This window comes from Coregonus lavaretus, assembly GCF_964263955.1.
Source record: "Coregonus lavaretus genome assembly, chromosome: 20".
In the NCBI taxonomy this organism is placed as follows: domain Eukaryota; kingdom Metazoa; phylum Chordata; class Actinopteri; order Salmoniformes; family Salmonidae; genus Coregonus; species Coregonus lavaretus.
This window is the reverse complement of record NC_140007.1, coordinates 25,471,481-25,492,540: the sequence shown is the minus strand read 5'-3', so window position 1 is coordinate 25,492,540 and position 21,060 is coordinate 25,471,481. Positions and strand designations below refer to the sequence as shown.

Sequence of the window (21,060 nt, the reverse complement as noted above, 5' to 3'; positions counted from 1 at the left end):
TTGAGGATCAGCGTGGCAGATGTGTTGTTACCTACCCTTACCACCTGAGGGCGGTCTGTCAGGAAGTCCAGGATCCAGTTGCAGAGGGAGGTGTTTAGTCCCAGGGTCCTTAGCTTAGTGATGAGCTTTGAGGGCACTATGGTGTTGAACGCTGAGCTGTAGTCAATGAATAGCATTCTCATGTAGGGGTTCCTCTTCTCCAGGTGGGAAAGGGCAGTGTGGAGTGCAATAGAGATTGCATCATCTGTTAATCTGTTGGGGCGCTATGCAAATTGAGTGGGTCTAGGGTTTCTGGGATAATGGTGTTGATGTGAGCCATGACCAGCTTTTCAAAGCACTTCATGGCTACAGGCATGAGTGCTACAGGTCGGTAGTCATTTAGGTAGGATATCTTAGTGTTCTTGGGCACAGGGACTATGGTGGTCTGCTTGAAACATGTTGGTATTACAGACTCAGTCAAGGATATGTTGAAAATATCAGTGAAGACACTTGCCATTGGTCAGCGGATGCTCGGAGTAATCCGTCTGGCCCTGCGGCCTTGTGAATGTTGACCTGCTTAAAAGTCTTACTCACATTGGCTACGGAGAGCGTGATCACATAGTCATCCGGGAACAGCTGATGCTCCCATGCATGCTTCAGTGTTGCTTGCCTCGAAGCAAGCATAGAAGTGATTTAGCTCGCCTGGTAGGGTCATGTCACTGGGCAGCTCGCGGCTGTGCTTCCCTTTGTAGTCTTTCAAGCCCTGCCACATCCGACGAGCGTCGGAGCTGGTGTAGTACGATTCAATCTTAGTCCTGTATTGACTCTTTGCCTGTTTGATGGTTCATCGGATGGCATAACGGGATTTCTTATGAGCGTCCGGGTTAGAGTCCCGCTCCTTGAAAGCGGCAGCTCTACCCTTTAGCTCAGTGCAGATGTTGCCTATAATCCATGGCTTCTGGTTGGGGTACGTACGTACAGTCACTGTGGGGACAACATCAGTGACTGATGTGGTGTACTCTTCAATGCTATTGGAAGAATCCCGGAACATTTTCCAGTCTGTGCTAGCAAAACAGTCCTGTAGCTTAGCATCTGCGTCATCTGACCACTTCCTTATTAACCGAGTAACTGGTGCTTCCTCCTTTAGTTTTTGCTTATAAGCAGGAATCAGGAGGATATAGTTCTGGTCAGATTTGCCAAATGGAGGGCGAGCTTTGTACGCGTCTCTGTGTGTGCAGTAAAGGTGGTCTAGAGTTTTTTTTTTTTCCCCTCTGGTTGCACATTTAACATGCTGGTAGAACGGGTTTAAGTTTCCCTGCCAACGCTAAACTCCGTGAAAGTAATTGAAAGTCCAACAAGCGGGGGTGGTGTCTGGTCGTCACTAGTTACTACAGCTACAAATTCATAAACCCCGCCTATTTAAACAATTATCTTCTTAATATCCGTTTTATAACCTAACCACACTGCTAACCTTATGCCTAACCATGACCTCAAATTAAGACCAAAAAGCTTATCTTTGTTTTTATAAATGTTTACCATAGCCAATTTTGACTTTGTGGCTGTGGTAACCGTGGTATCCTCATGCTAGCGACTGTTTTGAACTCGAATACCAGAAATCGGAGTTGCATAGCTAACTTGGTGGCACCACTTGGTAAGATAATTCCCATATTTACTGCATCTACAAGCTGAGTTTAATAGCCGTTTTGAAAGAAAATAAATATTCTACCAATGTACAGCCCGTTCATTAATTCAATGAATGAGAATGTTTTGAGCAGGCTATTTGAGACACAAGCATATTCACTTTTAGCTAGCTAGCTAACCTGCTGGTGAATTTTGCTTGTCAACTAATGTTACAGTAGTTAGGTAGTTCGGTTGTCAAATAGTAAACTAGTTAGCTAACGTTAAATACTTGCCAACCAACTGTGCCGTTTTAGCTAGCTTTTGTTTGTGTCAAATGAGCGAAAACATGATGAGCGAGGATGCCAGAGGCGGCATTAGGAATATTTAAAATATTTCAGCTTTAGGTATTCATATGTAACCTGGCATTTAAACTGGCTTGTACGTATTTATTAGTGGTTTCTATAGAAATAAAGATCTAGGCTACTTTAACTACACCGACCTTTGCACCACTCCTGCCTTTTAATCGCCATGTGGATCTGATTTATTACTTTCGTGCACTGTCATAAGCTTGTGCCCGGCAGTATTGCCTGTAATGTCTAGTGTAGCATTGTTTAACTACAACCTACTCACTAATGAAGGCTCTTTTCTATACATGGGTTGAGTAACTTTGATGCCTCAGAACAGGGGTTCTCAAAGTGGGGTCCGCGCATAGCTGCAGGAAGAAGTTTGGGGTGGGGGTGCTGCGATTTCTTTCGCCGCAGATGGTGTGGTGGGTGGTGCTGAGAATGTTTTGTCAACGGGTGGGGGGGGGCTGCGCTTTCGCTGCAGACTGCTAAATTAGTTGCTAATACAGGACTATTAAAGAGCCAGTGCACTACTTAAAATATGATTTATTTTATTTATTTATTCTGATTTTTCAGGGGGTGCTGCAGCACCCTTATTTCCCGCGGCTATTCGGTGCACGGAGGTACAGCATGGGGTCCACCTCCAGATCTAATAAAAAAAAATATATATATATAACATTTCTTTTTTTTTAATGAATATTACTACCAACAACACATTAAAAAATTTTGGCCAAGGGATCCGTGGAATAAGTTTAGAGGGTGTAATACAATTTAATATTATTACTTTACAATTTATGTAACCCTTGGTAGCTCTCAAAATCCTTCTTCTCCATATGTAGGGTTTTCAGTCATTACATTCGCCCACAATTGGCTCCGTGTACACTACGCCATTCATAGACGCTAACTACTTTAGCACATGTTGACAATATAATCTTCTGAACAGGAGAGTTTTGTTAAGAGCCCTGACGCTTGCTCTAAACATTGAGACGAATCACTTGATCTACTCTTTTGGAAACATAGGGAATGTATCTTTCATATCAGCGTGAAATAATTTCCCAAAAGGTAAATTACTACACATCTTGTTAGGGTTAATGTTCCCACATGGCCGTATTGCCATTTTACAGCTCTTGTTTACGGAAGACAGACTGAAGACAGACCTGTGCTAATTAGCTACCTAGTGTGCTCCGAACACCTGTGTGTTATGCCGTGTTCAGAACAACTAGGAACTCGGAAATCTCCAACATCCAACTTCAGAGCGTTCAAAACAACTGGGAACTCTGAGAAAAACCGATTTGAACAGTCATCCAACTCGGAATTCCAACTTGGAAACTCGGGCCTCTTTCTAGAGCTCTGACTTTCCAACCTGAAGATCACTGACGTCATGATTTTACCTCGTATTTTTCAGGGTTCCCAGTTGTTTTGAATGTGGGGAGGAAGTGTTTTTTTTTTAAATTTTTTAATTTTTATTTCACCTTTATTTAACCAGGTAAGCCAGTTGAGAACAGGTTCTCATTTACAACTGCGACCTGGCCAAGATAAAGCAAAGTAGTGCAATAAAAACAACACAGTTACATATGGGGTAAAAAAAAACATAAAGTCAGAAATACAACAGAAAATATATATACAGTGTGTGCAAATGTAGCAAGTTATGGAGGTAAGGCAATAAATAGGCTATAGTGCAGAATAATTACAATAGTATTAACACTGGAATGCTAGATGTGCAAGAGATTATGTGCAAATAGAGATACTGGGGTGCAAAAGAGCAAAATAAATAACAATATAGGGATGAGGTAGTTGGGTGGGCTAATTTCAGATGGGCTGTGTACAGGTGCAGTGATCGGTAAGGTGCTCTGACAACTGATGCTTAAAGTTATTGAGGGAGATAAGAGTCTCCAGCTTCAGAGATTTTTGCAATTCGTTCCAGTCATTGGCAGCAGAGAACTGGAAGGAATGGCGGCCAAAGGAGGTGTTGGCTTTGGGAATGACCAGTGAGATATACCTGCTGGAGCGCAGACTACGGGTGGGTGCTGCTATGGTGACCAATGAGCTAAGATAAGGCGGGGATTTGCCTAGCAGTGATTTATAGATGGCCTGGAGCCAGTGGGTTTGACGACGAACATGTAGTGAGGACCAGCCAACAAGAGCGTACAGGTCACAGTGGTGGGTAGTGTATGGGGCTTTGGAGACAAAACGGATGGCACTGTGATAGACTACATCCAATTTGCTGAGTAGAGTGTTGGAGGCTATTTTGTAAATGACATCGCCGAAGTCAAGGATCGGTAGGATAGTCAGTTTTACGAGGGCATGTTTGGCAGCATGAGTGAAGGAGGCTTTGTTGCGAAATAGGAAGCCGATTCTAGATTTAACTTTGGATTGGAGATTCTTTATGTGAGTCTGGAAGTTGAGTTTACAGTCTAACCAGACACCTAGGTATTTGTAGTTGTCCACATACTCTAGGTCAGACCCGTCGAGAGTGGTGATTCTAGTCGGGTGGGCGGGTGCTAGCAGCGTTCGATTGAAAAGCATGCATTTAGTTTTACTAGTGTTTAAGAGCAGTTGAAGGCTACTGAAGGATTGTTGTATGGCATTGAAGCTCGTTTGGAGGTTTGTTAACACAGTGTCCAATGAAGGGCCAGATGTATACAAAATGGTGTCGTCTGCGTAGAGGTGGATCTGAGAGTCACCAGCAGCAAGAGCGACATCATTGATATACACGGAGAAAAGTGTCGGCCCAAGAATTGAACCCTGTGGCACCCCCATAGAGACTGCCATAGGTCCAGACAACAGGCCCTCCGATTTGACACACTGAACTCTATCTGAGAAGTAGTTGGTGAACCAGGCGAGGCAGTCATTTTAGAAACCAAGGCTATTTAGTCTGCCAATAAGAATGCGGTGGTTGACAGAGTCGAAAGCCTTGGCCAGGTCGATGAAGACGGCTGCACAGTACTGTCTATTATCAATCGCGGTTATAATATCGTTTAGGACCTTGAGCGTGGCTGAAGTGCTCCCGTGACCAGCTCGGAAACCGGATTGCATAGCGGAGAAGGTACGGTGGTATTCGAAATGGTCGATGATCTGTTTGTTAACTTGGCTTTCGAATACTTTCGAAAGGCAGGGCAGGATGGATATAGGTCTGTAGCAGTTTGGATCTAGAGTGTCACCCCCTTTGAAGAGGGGGATGACCGCGGCAGCTTTCCAATCTCTGGGGATCTCAGACGTTATGAAAGAGAGGTTGAACAGACTAGTAATAGGGGTTGCGACAATTTCGGCGGCTAGTTTTAGAAAGAAAGGGTCCAGATTGTCTAGCCCAGCTGATTTGTAGGGGTCCAGATTTTGCAGCGCTTTCAAAACATCAGCTGTCTGAATTTGTGTAAAGGAGAAGCGGGGGGGGCATGGGCAAGTTGCAGCAGAGGGTGCAGAGTTGGTGGCCGGGTTAGTGGTAGCCAGATGGAAAGCATGGCCAGCTGTAGCAAAATGCTTGTTGAAATTCTCGATTATTGTAGATTTATCGGTGGTGATAGTGTTTCCTAGCCTCAGTGCAGTGGGCAGCTGGGAGGAAGTGCTCTTATTCTCCATGGACTTTACAGTGTCCCAAAACCTCCAGTTGTTCGTCAACTGGAGGCACATACAGTGTATGGATCTGTGCAAAACTGCTACAGTAAGTATATATTTTTTTATTTGAAAGATTATTTCTCGCTGACATGAAAGATAAAGGCCATATCAGCATATGTTTAGGAAAACTTGTAGAAAGCCATGATTATTGACGTTTCTAAACGTTAAAACACAGCTTCGGTGTTGTAGTTTACACAATAAAAAAAAACAACCCTTACTGTAGCAGTTTTGCACAGATCCAGTTGACGAACTACACTTCCTCCCCAATTACCTTACACACAGGTGTTCGGACCATGCAAAATAGCTAATTGGCACAGGTGGCGGCCTATGTCTTCCGAGACAACAAAAAATAAGCAAAGCCAAGCATCACACAGTTCTGCTTCCTAAAGTTCCTTTCCCCTCTGTGTCTCACTCACTTAATTGCCTTCCGACACACGCGTGCTAAGGAAATAAAAGCCTATTAAAAACGTATCTAACTGATGGGATACACAAGCTGCATTCCTTGCCAAATGATGACAGTTTTATCACAAATTCTAAATGGACTGGTTGACTGAAATAGGGAAAATATGTGTTCCAACAATGAGCTACAGTTTTCGAATAATTGCATAATTTTACAGTTGTCACTACTTACCACAGCCACACAGTCAAAATTGTCTATATCGTAACAATTCATGAAAACACATTTGCTTTTTGGTCTTAATTTAAGGTTCGACATAAGGTTCACAGTGGGGTTAGGTTTAAAATCAGATTTTAAGAAGCAAAATTGTAGAAACGGGCAGGGTTTATGACTTTGTGGCTGTGGTAACTAACGTCAGTGACGACCCTACTTTGCGAACTGCAAGTGGCATTTAGAATTGGTTAGGCTATTAGCCCCCTAAACATAGACCGGTTCCACACTGAAAATATGCAAAAATATTAGTTTGACAGAGAGCTTAGTTTCATCAGGCCTACTCAACAAACAGATGTCCTGGCCATAATTCATCCCCATGCAGTGTTCAATGTAGAATTGTTAATCCATTTAGAAAAATCCAAGGAAACAGGCATAATAACCTAAATAGAATGTCTGTATATCAAAAAGAAGACAGATTTTGAAAAATGTTTTTCAACTTGCCAAATTGAGCCCCGTTTTCACTCTTAAAGAATAACTTTTCTAGATGCCAGATGCGAATTACTTCTATTTTATTCTGTTATATACCATGGCATTGTTGAATACTCCTTTCTGATTGGCTTGAAGGGAATTCTAGAGTGTGCATTATTTCCCTATAACACACTGTATATTTGCACAGTAGAATTAAATGGCTATAGTTCATGTTGTTGTTGAATTCGGTTTTCATAATAGCAAGCTAGGACTGATGGTTTGGTAGCTAAGCTGGTAGAGCACGGCGCTTGTAACGCTAAGGTAGTGGGTTCAATCCCCGGGACCACCCATACACAAAAATGTAGGCACGCATGACTGTAAGTCGCTTTGGATAAAAGCGTCTGCTAAATGGCATATTATATTATTATTATTATAAACCGCAGATAGCACAATGAACATCTTTGGCTAAACTAGCAAGTCTGTTTGTTTGGTTACCCCGGCAACTACTGTAGCTATCTAGTAAACTTGCTAGCTACTTCAGTGGATGTTGAACACATTTCTACGGCAAATTAACACATTTATAGTGGCAAATGTGTTAAATTATATCCATGGTATAAAAGGGATAATTAATGAGGGACTATGTGTTCTATGGAAAATAATGCAACTCTGTGGAAGGTCAGTTCCACTCCGCTAGAGCGTCGTGCAACACAGCTTCCACATCGTTCATTATTTTCCATAGAATGCATAGCCCCTCGTTGATCAGCTCTTACTTATTACATAATGTATTTTAGGTGTTTTGACTGCGATAAGGGCTCGGAAATAAGAGCGTCTTGTCTGCTAAATTAACAAAACAAGGCTATGCCATTGCACAGCCGTAGGCTTCTACAAGCAAGCGTCACACTGCTGAAGTTACTACCTTTTTGAAGATTATGTTCCATGATATAATATAACCAGTTGATATTACAGTTTCAATAAATTGTTTTTTTTATTGACTGAATATATATACATACACACACACAGTTGAAGTCGGAAGTTTACTTACACCTTAGCCAAATACATTTATACTCAGTTTTTCACAATTCCTGACATTTTAATCCTAATAAAAATTCCCTGTCTTAGGTCAGTTAGTATCACCACTTTATTTTAAGAATGTGAAATGTCAGAATAATAGTAGAGAGAATGATTTCTTTCAGCTTTTATTTCTTTCATCACATTCCCAGTGGGTCAGAAGTTTACATACACTCAATTAGTATTTGGTAGCATTGCCTTTAAATTGTTTAACTTGGGTCAAACGTTTCAGGTAGCCTTCCACAAGCTTCCCACAATAAGTTGGGTGAATTTTGGCCCATTCTTCCTGACAGAGCTGGTGTAACTGAGTCAGGTTTGTAGGCCTCCTTGCTCACACACCTATTTTAAGTTCTGCCCACACATTTTCTATAGGATTGAGGTCAGGGCTTTGTGATGGCCACCCCAATACCTTGACTTTGTTGTCCTTAAGCCATTTTGCCACAACTTTGGAAGTATGCTTGGGGTCATTGTCCATTTGGAAGACCCATTTGTGACCAAGCTTTAACTTCCTGACTGATGTCTTGAGATCTTGCTTCAATATATCCACATAATTTTCCTTCCTCATGATGCCATCTACTTTGTGAAGTGCACCAGTCCCTCCTGCAGCAAAGCACCCCCACAGCATGATGCTGCCACCCCCTTGCTTCACGGTTGGGATGGTGTTCTTCGGCTTGCAAGCCTGCCTCCTTTTTCCTCCAAACATAACGATTGTCATTATGGCCAAACAGTTCTATTTTTGTTTCATCAGACCAGAGGACATTTCTCCAAAAAGTACGATCTTTGTCCCCATGTGCAGTTGCAAACCGTAGTCTGGCTTTTTTATGGCAGTTTTGGAGCAGTGGCTTCTTCCTTGCTGAGCGGCAAGTCGGTTAGGACATCTACTTTGTGCATGACACAAGTAATCTTTCCAACAATTGTTTACTGACAGATTATTTCACTTATAATTCACTGTATCACAATTCCAGTGGGTCAGAAGTTTACATACACTGAGTTGACTGTGCCTTTAAACAGCTTGGCTTTAGAAGCTTCTGATAGGCTAATTACATTTTAGTCATTTAGCAGACGCTCTTATCCAGAGCGACTTACAGTTAGTGATTGCATACATTTTCATACTGGTCCCCCGTGGGAATCGAACCCACAACCCTGGCGTTGCAAGCGCCATGCTCTACCAACTGAGCTACACGGTTGGTCAATTGGGAGGTGTACCTGTGGATGTATTTCAAGGCCTACCTTCAAACTCAGTGCCTCTTTGCTTGACATCATGGGAAAATCAAAAGAAATCAGCCAAGACCTCAGACCGCTCAGGAAGGAGACGCGTTCTGTCTCCTAGAGATTAACGTACTTTGGTGCGAAAAGTGCAAATCAATCCCAGAACAACAGCAAAGGACCTTGTGAAGATGCTGGAGGAAACAGGTACAAAAGTATCTATATCCACAGTAAAACAAGTCCTATATCGACATAACCTGAAAGGCCGCTCAGCAAGGAAGAAGCCACTGCTCCAAAACTGCCATAAAAAAGCCAGACTACGGTTTGCAACTGCACATGGGGACAAAGATCGTACTTTTTGGAGAAATGTCCTCTGGTCTGATGAAACAAAAATAGAACTGTTTGGCCATAATGACCATCGTTATGTTTGGAGGAAAAAGGGGGCAGGCTTGCAAGCCGAAGAACACCATCCCAACCGTGAAGCAAGGGGGTGGCAGCATCATGCTGTGGGGGTGCTTTGCTGCAGGAGGGACTGGTGCACTTCTCATGATGCCATTTATTTTGTGGAAGGAAAATGTATGTGGCTATAATGAAGCAAGATCTCAAGACGTCAGTCAGGAAGTTAAAGCTTGGTCGCAAATGGGTCTTCCAAATGGACAATGACCCCAAGCATACTTCCAAAGTTGTGGCAAAATGGCATATGGACAACAAAGTCAAGGTATTGGAGTGGCCATCACAAAGCCCTGACCTCAACCCTATAGAACATTTGTGGGCAGAACGGAAAAAGTGTGTGTGAGCAAGGAGGCCTACAAACCTGACTCAGTTACACCAGCTCTGTCAGGAGGAATGGGCCAAAATTCACCCAACTTATTGTGGGAAGCTTGTGGGAGGCTACCCGACATGTTTGACCCAAGTTAAACAATTTAAAGGCAATGCTACCAAATACTAATTGAGTGTATGTAAACTTCTGACCCACTGGGAATGTGATGAAATAAATTAAAGCTGAAATAAATCATTCTCTATACTATTATTCTGACATTTCACATTCTTAAAATAAAGTGGTGATCCTAACTGACCTAAGACAGGGAATTTTTACTAGGATGAAATGTCAGGAATTGTGAAAAACTGAGTTTAAATGTATTTGGCTAAGGTGTATGTAAACTTCCGACTTCAACTGTAAATTAACTTCCGTACTCAACTCAGGCAAATACAATATTACATTCACCAGACTTTTGAGAATGACATGATCTTATTAATTGAAAGAGAAAATGTGAGAGGGCTACATCATCGACATAGGCTTTTCCAACCGTGAAATTATAGTGAGCTTCACCAACCAGGAATAGACAATGGGCTAGGCTACCAGTTGGCATCCGATGTGGACAATGCCGGGACAGTATTGATCATGGGCTTGCTTGTAAATTAGACCCGCCATCACTCAGTGAAAACCACCACTTTACATACACAATGCCACTTTCAGAGGAATTTAAGAATATAGTGGGTAATTTAGTTGTATGCCGATGTTGCCTGTCCAGTTGGTTTCCGCTAGGATGGGATGAAGAAAAGGTCAGTCGTCCTCTTCTCTCGACAGTAGTGCTATGAGGCCAGCAGGCTGAGTCCCGGAAGGTAAAGTCTATTAGAGTTGTTGTCATTATTTCTCTGATCACAGTCGGGATGTATTGTGAACTCAGTCCGTTGGTCTTGAATGAGCAACAGTGCATTCCGCAGGGTCCTCTGGAATGAATGCTTCTGTCCGAGTAGGATAGGTCCTCGTCAATAGGTGTTTGGCTACCAAGGAGATGGGACCGTTTGTTCGACGGGCGTGGCCGCACCTCACAGAAACTTGATCTAACGTCTGTTTGCAAGTCCTGTAATTTATAGGCATACTCACAGACGGCGGGCTCTGATAGGGCGTCACGGGACCAGAATTCAGCACATTTAGGTTCAGTGAGATTAATCTGACATTTCCTCATACATGTTCACAGAATGTTCCTTCTGTACAAAAACAGTTTAACAATCCCTATGATGTAGGGATGTTAACGGTTAACCGTTAATCGGTTAGCCGTCGAAATACATTTGACCGGCAATGCTTATCGGTCTATAAGGTAATTTGCATAATTTTGTGGAATTAAATTGGCGCGTGTATATTTTCGTTAGTCGTCATGCATCTTATTTATCACACGCGCTCAGCATACAGAGCCTAGTTTGAGGAGTGGAATAGCCTACCACTTGTCAGATAGAGTAGCACTTCAAAAAGTCTGTAGGCTACTGGAGTGAAACCTGCTTTTGTAAGCCCAGTCATTGCGCAACAAATAACAATTCTAAATGCAATCGGGTGTTAAAAACTTTGGTGGCCACGATTTTAAAAATAGCTTTTTATTTCTCAATCTCAACTCGTAATTAAAACGCACCTCCCATTCGTCATTCAGGTGTATAGGCTATAGCCTGCCTACCGTTGACTATCAGCACTTTACCCACCACTTTGCAATGAGGCAGTATAATTGTTTGAAACCTGAATGTTTTACTTTACTTCAAATAATGAGGCACGTCTTACCTTGCATCAAAGTAGCCTTGCGAAAATCCATCTGTAGAAACGTGGAGGCAATTATTTTATAAAGACTTCCTCATGCCATTTAACCAGCATTTCTCTCCTGTTCTATTGGTTTTCATATCAACTTTATTTTGTTGTCCAGAAGCCAAAGGCACAATCCTAGTCATATTAGCAACCCATCATAGTTGTTGCTATTAGATTCCCCCTCTAAGTTTCTAACAGAGATTTTAATTTCTGTCACAACTGCTCGCATTAGATTTAGAGCGGTGTTTTCAGCTAATTGCATTTTGGCAAATGTTCGAAAAGGACGTTTTATTAGCTGCTTCATTACAGGAGTTGCATGTTCAATAATAGGCTATGGCCTTTTGAACTGTAGAACGGTAGGCTTGCTATTGTTGCATGTTTCCATTAAGCTCTTAATGAAAAATGTCCGGTCCTTGTAGGCATGCATAGTATCAGAGAGGAAGAGGCAAAGCCAGAGGTTTCACTCTTGCCAAAATCTGTCCAAAATAAGTCCATAGAAATCAAATCAAATCAAATCAAATTGTATTGGTCACATGCGCCGAATACAACAGGTGCAGACATTACAGTGAAATGCTTACTTACAGCCCTTAACCAACAGTGCATTTATTTTTAACAAAAAAAGTAAAAATAAAACAACAACAAACAAAGTGTTGAGAAAAAAAAGAGCAGAAGTAAAATAAAGTAACAGTAGGGAGGCTATATATACAGGGGGGTACCGTTGCAGAGTCAATGTGCGGGGGCACCGGCTAGTTGAGGTAGTTGAGGTAATATGTACATGTGGGTAGAGTTAAAGTGACTATGCATAAATAATTAACAGAGTAGCAGCAGCGTAAAAAGGATGGGGTGGGGGGGCAGTGCAAATAGTCCGGGTAGCCATGATTAGCTGTTCAGGAGTCTTATGGCTTGGGGGTAGAAGCTGTTGAGAAGTGGCTGGAGTCTTTGACAATTTTGAGGGCCTTCCTCTGACACCGCCTGGTATAGAGGTCCTGGATGGCAGGAAGCTTGGCCCCAGTGATGTACTGGGCCGTACGCACTACCCTCTGTAGTGCCTTGCGGTCGGAGGCCAAGCAGTTGCCATACCAGGCGGTGATGCAACCAGTCAGGATGCTCTCGATGGTGCAGCTGTAGAATTTTTTTGAGGATCTGAGGACCCATGACAAATCTTTTCAGTCTCCTGAGGGGGAATAGGCTTTGTCGTGCCCTCTTCACGACTGTCTTGGTGTGTTTGGACCATGATAGTTCGTTGGTGATGTGGACACCAAGGAACTTGAAGCTCTCAACCTGTTCCACTACAGCCCCGTCGATGAGAATGGGGGCGTGCTCAGTCCTCTTTTTTTTCCTGTAGTCCACAATCATCTCCTTTGTCTTGGTCACGTTGAGGGAGAGGTTGTTGTCCTGGCACCACACGGCCAAGTCTCTGACCTCCTCCCTATAGGCTGTCTCATCGTTGTCGGTGATCAGGCCTACCACTGTTGTGTCGTCGGCAAACTTAATGATGGTGTTGGAGTCGTGCCTGGCCATGCAGTCATGGGTGAACAGAGAGTACAGGAGGGGACTGAGCACGCACCCCTGAGGGGCCCCCGTGTTGAGGATCAGTGTGGCAGATGTGTTGTTACCTACCCTTACCACCTGGGGGCGGCCCGTCAGGAAGTCCAGGATCCAGTTGCAGAGGGAGGTGTTTAGTCCCAGGATCCTTAGCTTAGTGATGAGCTTAGAGGGCACTATGGTGTTGAATGCTGAGCTGTAGTCAATGAATAGCATTCTCACGTAGGTGTTCCTCTTGTCCAGGTGGGAAAGGGCAGTGTGGAGTGCAATAGAGATTGCATAACATTTACATTTTAGTAATTTAGCAGACGCTCTTATCCAGAGCGACTTACAGTTAGTGAATACATTTTTTTTTTATATATACTGCCCCCCCCCCCGTGGGAATCAAACCCACAACCCTGGCGTTGCAAACGCCATGCTCTATCAACTGAGCTACATCCCTGCCGGCCATTCCCTCCCCTACCCTGGACGACGCTGGGCCAATTGTGCGCCGCCCATGAGTCTCCCGGTCGCGGCCGGCTGCGACAGAGCCTGGATTCGAACCAGGATCTCTAGTGGCACAGTTAGCACTGCGATGCAGTGCCTTAGACCACTGCTCCACTCAGGAGTACATAATCTGTGGATCTGTTGGGGCGGTATGCAAATTGGAGTGGGTCTAGGGTTTCTGGGATAATGCTGTTGATGTGAGCCATCACCAGCCTTTCAAAGCACTTCATGGCTACAGATGTCAGTGCTATGGGTCGGTAGTCATTTAGGCAGGTTATCTTAGAGTCCTTGGGCACGGGGACTATGGTGGTCTGCTTGAAACATGTTGGTATTACAGACTCAGTCAGGGACATGTTGAAAATGTCAGTGAAGACACTTGCCAGTTGGTCAGCACATGCTCGGAGTACACGTCCTGGTAACCCGTCTGGCCCTGCGGCCTTGTGAATGTTGACCTGCTTAAAAGTCTTACTCACATCGGCTACGGAGAGCGTGATCACATAGTCATCCGGAACAGCTGGTGCTCTCATGCATGCTTCAGTGTTGCTTGCCTCGAAGCGAGCATAGAAGTGGTTAAGCTCGTCTGGTAGGCTTGTGTCACTGGGCAGCTCGCGGCTGTGCTTCCCTTTTGTAGTCTGTAATAGTTTTCAAGCCCTGCCACATCCGACGAGCGTCAGAGCCAGTGTAGTACGATTCAATCTTAGTCCTGTATTGACTCTTTGCCTGTTTGATGGTTCGTCGGAGGGCATAGTGGGATTTCTTATAAGCGTCCGGGTTAGAGTCCCGTTCCTTGAAAGCGGCAGCTCTACCCTTTAGCTCAGTGCGGATGTTTCCTGTAATCCATGGCTTCTGGTTGGGGTATGTACGTACGGTCACTGTGGGGACGACATCATCGATGCACTTATTGATGAAGCCAGTGACTGATGTGGTGTACTCCTCAATGCTGTCTGAAGAATCCCGGAACATGTTCCAGTCTGTGCTAGCAAAACAGTCCTGTAGCTTAGCATCTGCGTCATCTGACCACTTTTTTATTAACCGAGTCACTGGTGCTTCCTGCTTTAGTTTTTGCTTATAAGCAGGAATCAGGAGGATAGAGTTATGGTCAGATTTGCCAAATGGAGGGCGAGGGAGAGCTTTGTATGCGTCTCTGTGTGTGGAGTAAAGGTGGTCTAGAGTTTTTTTTCCTCTGGTTGCACATTTAACATGCTGGTAGAAATTAGGTAGAACGGATTTAAGTTTCCCTGCATTAAAGTCCCCGGCCACTAGGAGCGCTGCATCTGGATGAGCGTTTTCCTGTTGATTTATGGCCTTGTACAACTCATTCAGTGCAATCTTAATGCCAGCATTGGTTTGTGGTGGTAAATAGACAGCTATGACAAATATAGATGAAAACTCTCTTGGTAAATAGTGTGGTCTACAGCTTATCATAAGATACTCTACCTCAGGCGAGCAAAACCTCGAGACTTCCTTAGTATTTGATTTTGTGCACCAGCTGTTGTTTACAAATATACACAGACCGCCACCCCTTGTCTTACCGGAGTCAGCCGTTCTATCCTGCCGATGTAGCGTATAGCCCGCTAGCTGTATGTTATCATTGTCGTCGTTCAGCCACGACTCGGTGAAACATAAGATATTACAGTTTTTAATGTCCCGTTGGTAGGATAACCGTAATCTTAGGTCATCCAATTTATTTTCAAATGATTGAACGTTGGCTAATAGGATTGATGGAAGAGGCAGATTTACTCGCTCGCCGTCGGATCCTTACAAGGCACCCCGATCTACGTCCACGATATCTCCGTCTCTTCCTCACACGAATGACGGGGATTTGGGCCTTGTCGGGTGTCTGTATGATATCCTTCGCGGCCACCTCGTTGATGAATAAATCTTCGTCCAATACGAGGTGAGTAATCGCTGTCCTGATATCCAGAAGCTCTTTTTGGTTATAAGAGACGATGGCAGAAACATTATGTACAAAATAAATTACAAATAACGCGGAAAAACACACATAATAGTACAATTGGTTAGAGGGCTGTAAAACGGCAGCCATCTTCTCCGGCGCTGTTCTGCACAACTGTAAGCCTGCCCGCCTTGGGCCGACTCCCATTGTTAGGGCAAAAACATAAGCATCTTGTCATTATATACAGATCTCTAATGTAATTTTATATTGGTCATGTCATTTTACTGTTTGGAAAACATTTAACTGTTTGTTGACTGGTTAATGAGGGTCAGTTAGTCGGCAGCAAAATTGACCGATATTAATGTAATACGTAGCCTGTAGGTGACAAACATACCTTGGGTAAAAGCCATACATTTGATGTTACTGCAAAATACCCATTATACCCCCGTGTGGCTCAGTTGGTAGAGCATTGCACTTGCAACGCCAGGGTTGTGGGTTCAATTACCACGGGGGACCAGTACGAATGAAAATGTATGCACTCACTACTGTAAGTCGCTCTGGATAAAAAAAATATACACTACCAGTCAAAAGTTTGGACACCTACTCATTCAAGGGTTTTTCTTTATTTTTACTATTTTCTACATTGTAGAATAATAGTGAAACAAACTATGAAATAACACATGGAATCATGTAGTAACCAAAAAAGTGTTAAACAAATCAAATTATATTTTATATTCTTCAAAGTAGCTACCCTTTGCCTTGATGACAGCTTTGCACATGCTTGGCATTCTCTCAACCACCTTCATGAGGTAGTCACCTGGAATGCATTTCAATTAACAGGTGTGCCTTCTTAAAAGTTAATTTGTGGAATTTCTTTCCTTAATGCGTTTGAGCCAATCAGTTATGTTGTGACAAGGTAGGGTTGTTAAACTTTTGACTGGTACTGTATGTGTGTATATATATATATATATATATATATATATATATATATATATATATATATATATATATATATATATATATATATATATATATATATATATGAAAGGAGAAGAAAAATGTCACAGTATGCTTAGTTTATATCAACATGTCATGAGTCCTTCAGTTTGATACATTGTCCAGAAAACGTGTTTAAATTTCCTTTGTGCTATTGCCACTATTTTCTCTTTGTTACAAATAGTAGAAAAAAAAGTTCCTGACATCTCTTCTTGGGATACACATCCCCAGTACTCAAAATCCTGGCTGGTTGTTCACCCAGTAACACATGCAGATCAACAGACAGTCTGCTGACTTGCCGAAGGAGTCTGTTTTCTGTCTGCTGAAGACCCTCAGGGCCACTCAGCAGTTTGTTTGTTTGTTCTCGTGATGGCTTGTAAAGGGGGGCGCCGTCACTAACAGAACTGTAAATCTTAGCCTGGAATGTGGGACTTGTGTTCTCCATCACCCACAACCAAGGGTGCGTGGTCCCTTGGTGGGCTCTTGTTACAACAACACCCACCCTGAGCAACAACACACACCCACCCATGTTGCGTCTCAACTGATGGTGGGCACAACATAAAAACGTAATATTATGTCAAATAGGGTCTAAGCTACAACATATGCAAATATGAAGAAAGAAAACATAGTTTATGTGTTTTTAGATAATTTACGTGAATGTAAAAAAAAATAGAAATCTTGGCAAACATTTTTGGGGGGGAACTTTGAAAATAGTTTGACAACCCTGTTTGTAAGATTATAAATGTCAACCTCAACCGTTTATCTTTTCCAGTGATGAAGACATGAAAGTCTCATGGTGGGGTAAAATGTAAATGTATGCAAAATAGCTCTATAATGAAAAATGTCCATTCCTTGTATGCACATAGTATTTTCTGTTGGTCACATCATTTTACTATTTGGAACAAATGTAACTGTTTGTTAACCAGTTATTGAGGGTCGGCAGCAAAATGTACCGAAATGTGTATCCCTATTCCGAACCTCTGCCAATAACAGCACATTTTCAGTTTTCCCCTCCCTACTCAGACCACTCCCAGACAGTCCTAGCTCAGTTCTTGCTTGAGAAATTGCCCTTTGCTAGAAATCTGTTTGTTTTCAATTAAAATTGTAAAAAGAAACAATCACAGTAAGGTACATAATTGTTACCCAGAAATGATTTGATATTGATGAAAACGGTTGCATTTTACCTTTTTAAAGTTTGATGACAAAATGTGTAGAATTACAGGAAATTGGCTTTAAAACTGCAAAATGTTCTCTCAGATGCCAAGAGGCAGATCTTTAAAATGTTTATTTCCCAGGGCCCGAGACTTGGTTAGTCCGGCCATGCACTGCAAAAGTCATAGTAAAACTCCTTGTATGCTATTTTTATCCCACTCGAGTTGTGTTCTGATTTATGAGGTGGTCCCTGATGAATTTGCTATCACAAAAGGGGTCCCGGACCCAAAAAGTTTGAGTACCCCTGTGCTAGAAGACTCAACTACAATCATTCCTTTTGTTTTAGCTGTGTCACAGAGACCACCAGTTCTACAGGCATGCTGAACACGCCATTGGACCGACACACAGACTGACAATGGACTGACTGGCCCTCTCCACCAGTCCCCTCCCCCTACTGTCTGTGTTTGTGCCTGCTGGATCCCGGTCGGTAGATCCTCGGTTACCGTGTGTCATGGCGTCCAACGGTCGGGCTGGAAGACATTCCCTGTGGCGGTTCCTCTCGCCGTTCCGGAGCAGGCAGGAGCGTGTGGTGCTGGCGCGAAGCGAAAGCATGCCGGGGGAACACGTGCTGAAGATCACCATCACAGAGACCACGGTGATCGAGGCAGACTCGGGGGTGTGGAACTCCAAGTCGCTGGTCTACCTGGGCCTGTGGTGCTTCTTCAGCTTCTGCACACTGTTCCTCAACAAGTACATCCTGTCTCTGCTGGAGGGGGAGCCCAGCATGCTGGGTAAGGAACATGTGCACACACAGACACACACTCAATTTCAGATGTTCAATACTCCAATCAATAGATGGTTTGACTCATCAATTGGTTGATTTTATTCAGGGTACTAAGGGCCTCAGGGGTAGAGGACTACATTTGTTCATGTTGTTGTCCCATGGTTTATTGGTTTGAATTGATTTGTAGGTGCTGTTCAAATGGTCTCCACCACCATCATAGGCTTTCTGAAGATGTATGTGCCTTGCTGCCTATACCAGCACAAGTCCAGGACTGAGTACCCTCCCAACTTCCTCATGATCATGCTGTTTGTGGGGCTCATGAGGTGGGTCTGCACTGTTATTGCTCTACTTTCAGCTGCATAGTTGAAGTTATTTGGTTGGTTTGTTTCCTTTTGTTAAGTTGGATGACTAACACTTACATGACTAGCCTTTATTTCCATCATGACTAACATTAATTTATCAATATTTATGTTGTCAATCAATAAAGCAAATGTATTTTACATAAAGCCCTTTTTACATCAGGGCAATTATATGGTAACAGAGTGATGCTGAGTCTCAGATTTGTCACTTGAAAAAAACAATGATTGCAATGTTAAACAAACCATACAACTCTATGCACAAGGACTACTTTCCACAGAACATTTTACAAAAACACATTTACTTGAACAGTGCAGAAGCAAAGTTTGGTAACAGAATGACGGTAACAAACTTTTGTTTGACATACATTCTAAAGTGCTGAGTCTCAGCATCACTCTGTTACCATGGAATTTCCCATCAGCAGTTGTCACAAAGTGCTAAACAGATACCCAGCCTAAAACAGCAAGCAATGCAAATGCAGAAGCACAGTGGCTTGCAAAATCTCCCTAGAAAGGCATGAACCTAGGAAGAAACCTAGAGAGGAACCAGGCCACATCTGGCTGTGCCAGGTGGAGATTATAAGAGTACATGGCCATTAAGGCCAGATCGTTCCTCAAGACGTTCAAACGTTCATAGATGACCAGCAGGGTCAAATAATAACCACAGTGGTTATAGAGACAACCTTTCAACACCTCAGGAGTAAATGTCAGTTGGCTTTTCGTAGTCAAGCAATTCAGAGGTTGAGACAGCAGGTCCGGGAGAGAGAGGGTCGAAACAGCAGGTCTGGGACAAGGTAGCACATCCGGTGAAACAGGTCAGGAAGGGTTCCATAGCTGCAGGCAGGACTGAATATCTACATTACCAGTCAAAAGTTTGGACACACCTACTTATTCCAGGGTTTTTCTTTATTTTTACTATTTTCTACATTGTAGAATAGCGAAGACATCAAATCTATGAAATAACATATGTAATCATGTAGTAACCAAAAAAGTGTTAAACAAATCAAAATATTTCCACCGGTCTAATGTCCATTGCTCGTGTTTCTTGGCCCAAGCAAGTCTCTTCTTATTATTGGTTTCCTTTAGTAGTGGTTTCTTTGCAGCAATTCGACCATTAAGGCCTGATTCACGCAGTCTCCTCTGAGCAGTTGATGTTGAGATGTGTCTGTTACTTGAACTCTGTGAATCATTTATTTGGGCTGCAATCTGAGGTGCAGTTATTCTAATGAACTTATCCTCTGCAGCAGAGGTAACTCTGGATCTTCCTTTCCTGTGGCGGTCCTCATGAGAGCCAGTTTCATCATAGCGCTTGATGGTTTTTGCGACTGTATTTGAAGAAACTTTCAAAGTTCTTGAAATTGTCCGTATTGACTGACCTTCATGTCTTAAAGTAATGTTGGACTGTCGTTTCTCTGCTTATTTGAGCTGTTCAGCTGGTTGAGAGAATTCCAAGGGTGTGCAAAGCTGTCAAGGCAGCATGTACAAAATAGTAAAAAATAAAGAAAAATCCTGTAATGAGTGGAGAGTGCGAGAGAGAGAACCGTACACCAGATAGGACAGACTGACCCAAGCCCCCCGTCACATAGGCTTTTGCAGCATAGATACTGGGAGTGGACACTGTGGCCCTGTCCAAAGTTACCCCTGGACGGGGCCAAGCAGGCAGGACCATTTGTTGTGACCATTTGAGAGTGTTGCTTCCATGGGAGAAGTGTCAGTGCTACAAAAATGGCCATTGAACCTAATGGCCACACCAGTAGAAATCTACTTTTTCGAGCTGAAAAACAATGGCCAGAGCTTACCCATGATGTTGCACAACGATGTAAGTCAATAAGTCATCGTTTTAGTCAAAGTATTATATGTATTTGGGCTTGAAGTGCCAAATCCGAATGTGTGACTTCGGACGTTCCCGTGAGTCTTACATATATTTTTCTATGTGATGACGTGCAAATTCTTTTCAGCCTACGTTTCGTTACAGGCTGTGGCCTTGTGATTAGTTCCTGCCCTGAGATTGGAAGGTTGGGAGTTCGATCCTCGGCCGAGTCATACCAAAGACTGTAAAAATGGGACCTGATGCGTCTCTGCTTGACACTCCGCATAAAAGAGAAAGATTGGGGGCAAGGCCCTGCGATAGACTAGCGTCCTGTCTAGCCAAGGCTCGTGCATGGCTACTTACCCACCAGCATGGCTTATTAATCAAAAACACCTGCTGCAAAGTTATTTCTATTCGCGAGTCGTCTGAGAGCCAAACAGCTTTTCTCTGTAGCCTACACTTGGTTTTCCACTAAAACAGCCACAAAGGCAAAATTGGCTATATTGTACAAATTCATGAAAACAAAAATGACCTTTTTGTTGTTAATTTAAGGTTAGG

The 21,060-nt window shown here is 43.1% G+C and overlaps 1 protein-coding gene across 1 annotated transcript in view; it reads left to right on the top strand.

Annotated features, from left to right (window-relative positions):
• The first annotated feature begins 1,394 nt into the window (after positions 1 to 1,394).
• The window catches only part of LOC311148208 (solute carrier family 35 member E2A-like), a 33,729-nt gene continuing 14,063 nt past the window's right edge, over positions 1,395 to 21,060 (top strand). The window contains exons 1-3 of the mRNA XM_084185089.1: positions 1,395 to 1,630; positions 17,899 to 18,343; positions 18,524 to 18,659. Coding sequence (XP_084041215.1) covers positions 18,064 to 18,343; positions 18,524 to 18,659 — 416 coding nt within the window. The 5' untranslated portion in view covers positions 1,395 to 1,630; positions 17,899 to 18,063. The remainder of the gene's footprint in view (positions 1,631 to 17,898; positions 18,344 to 18,523; positions 18,660 to 21,060) is intronic.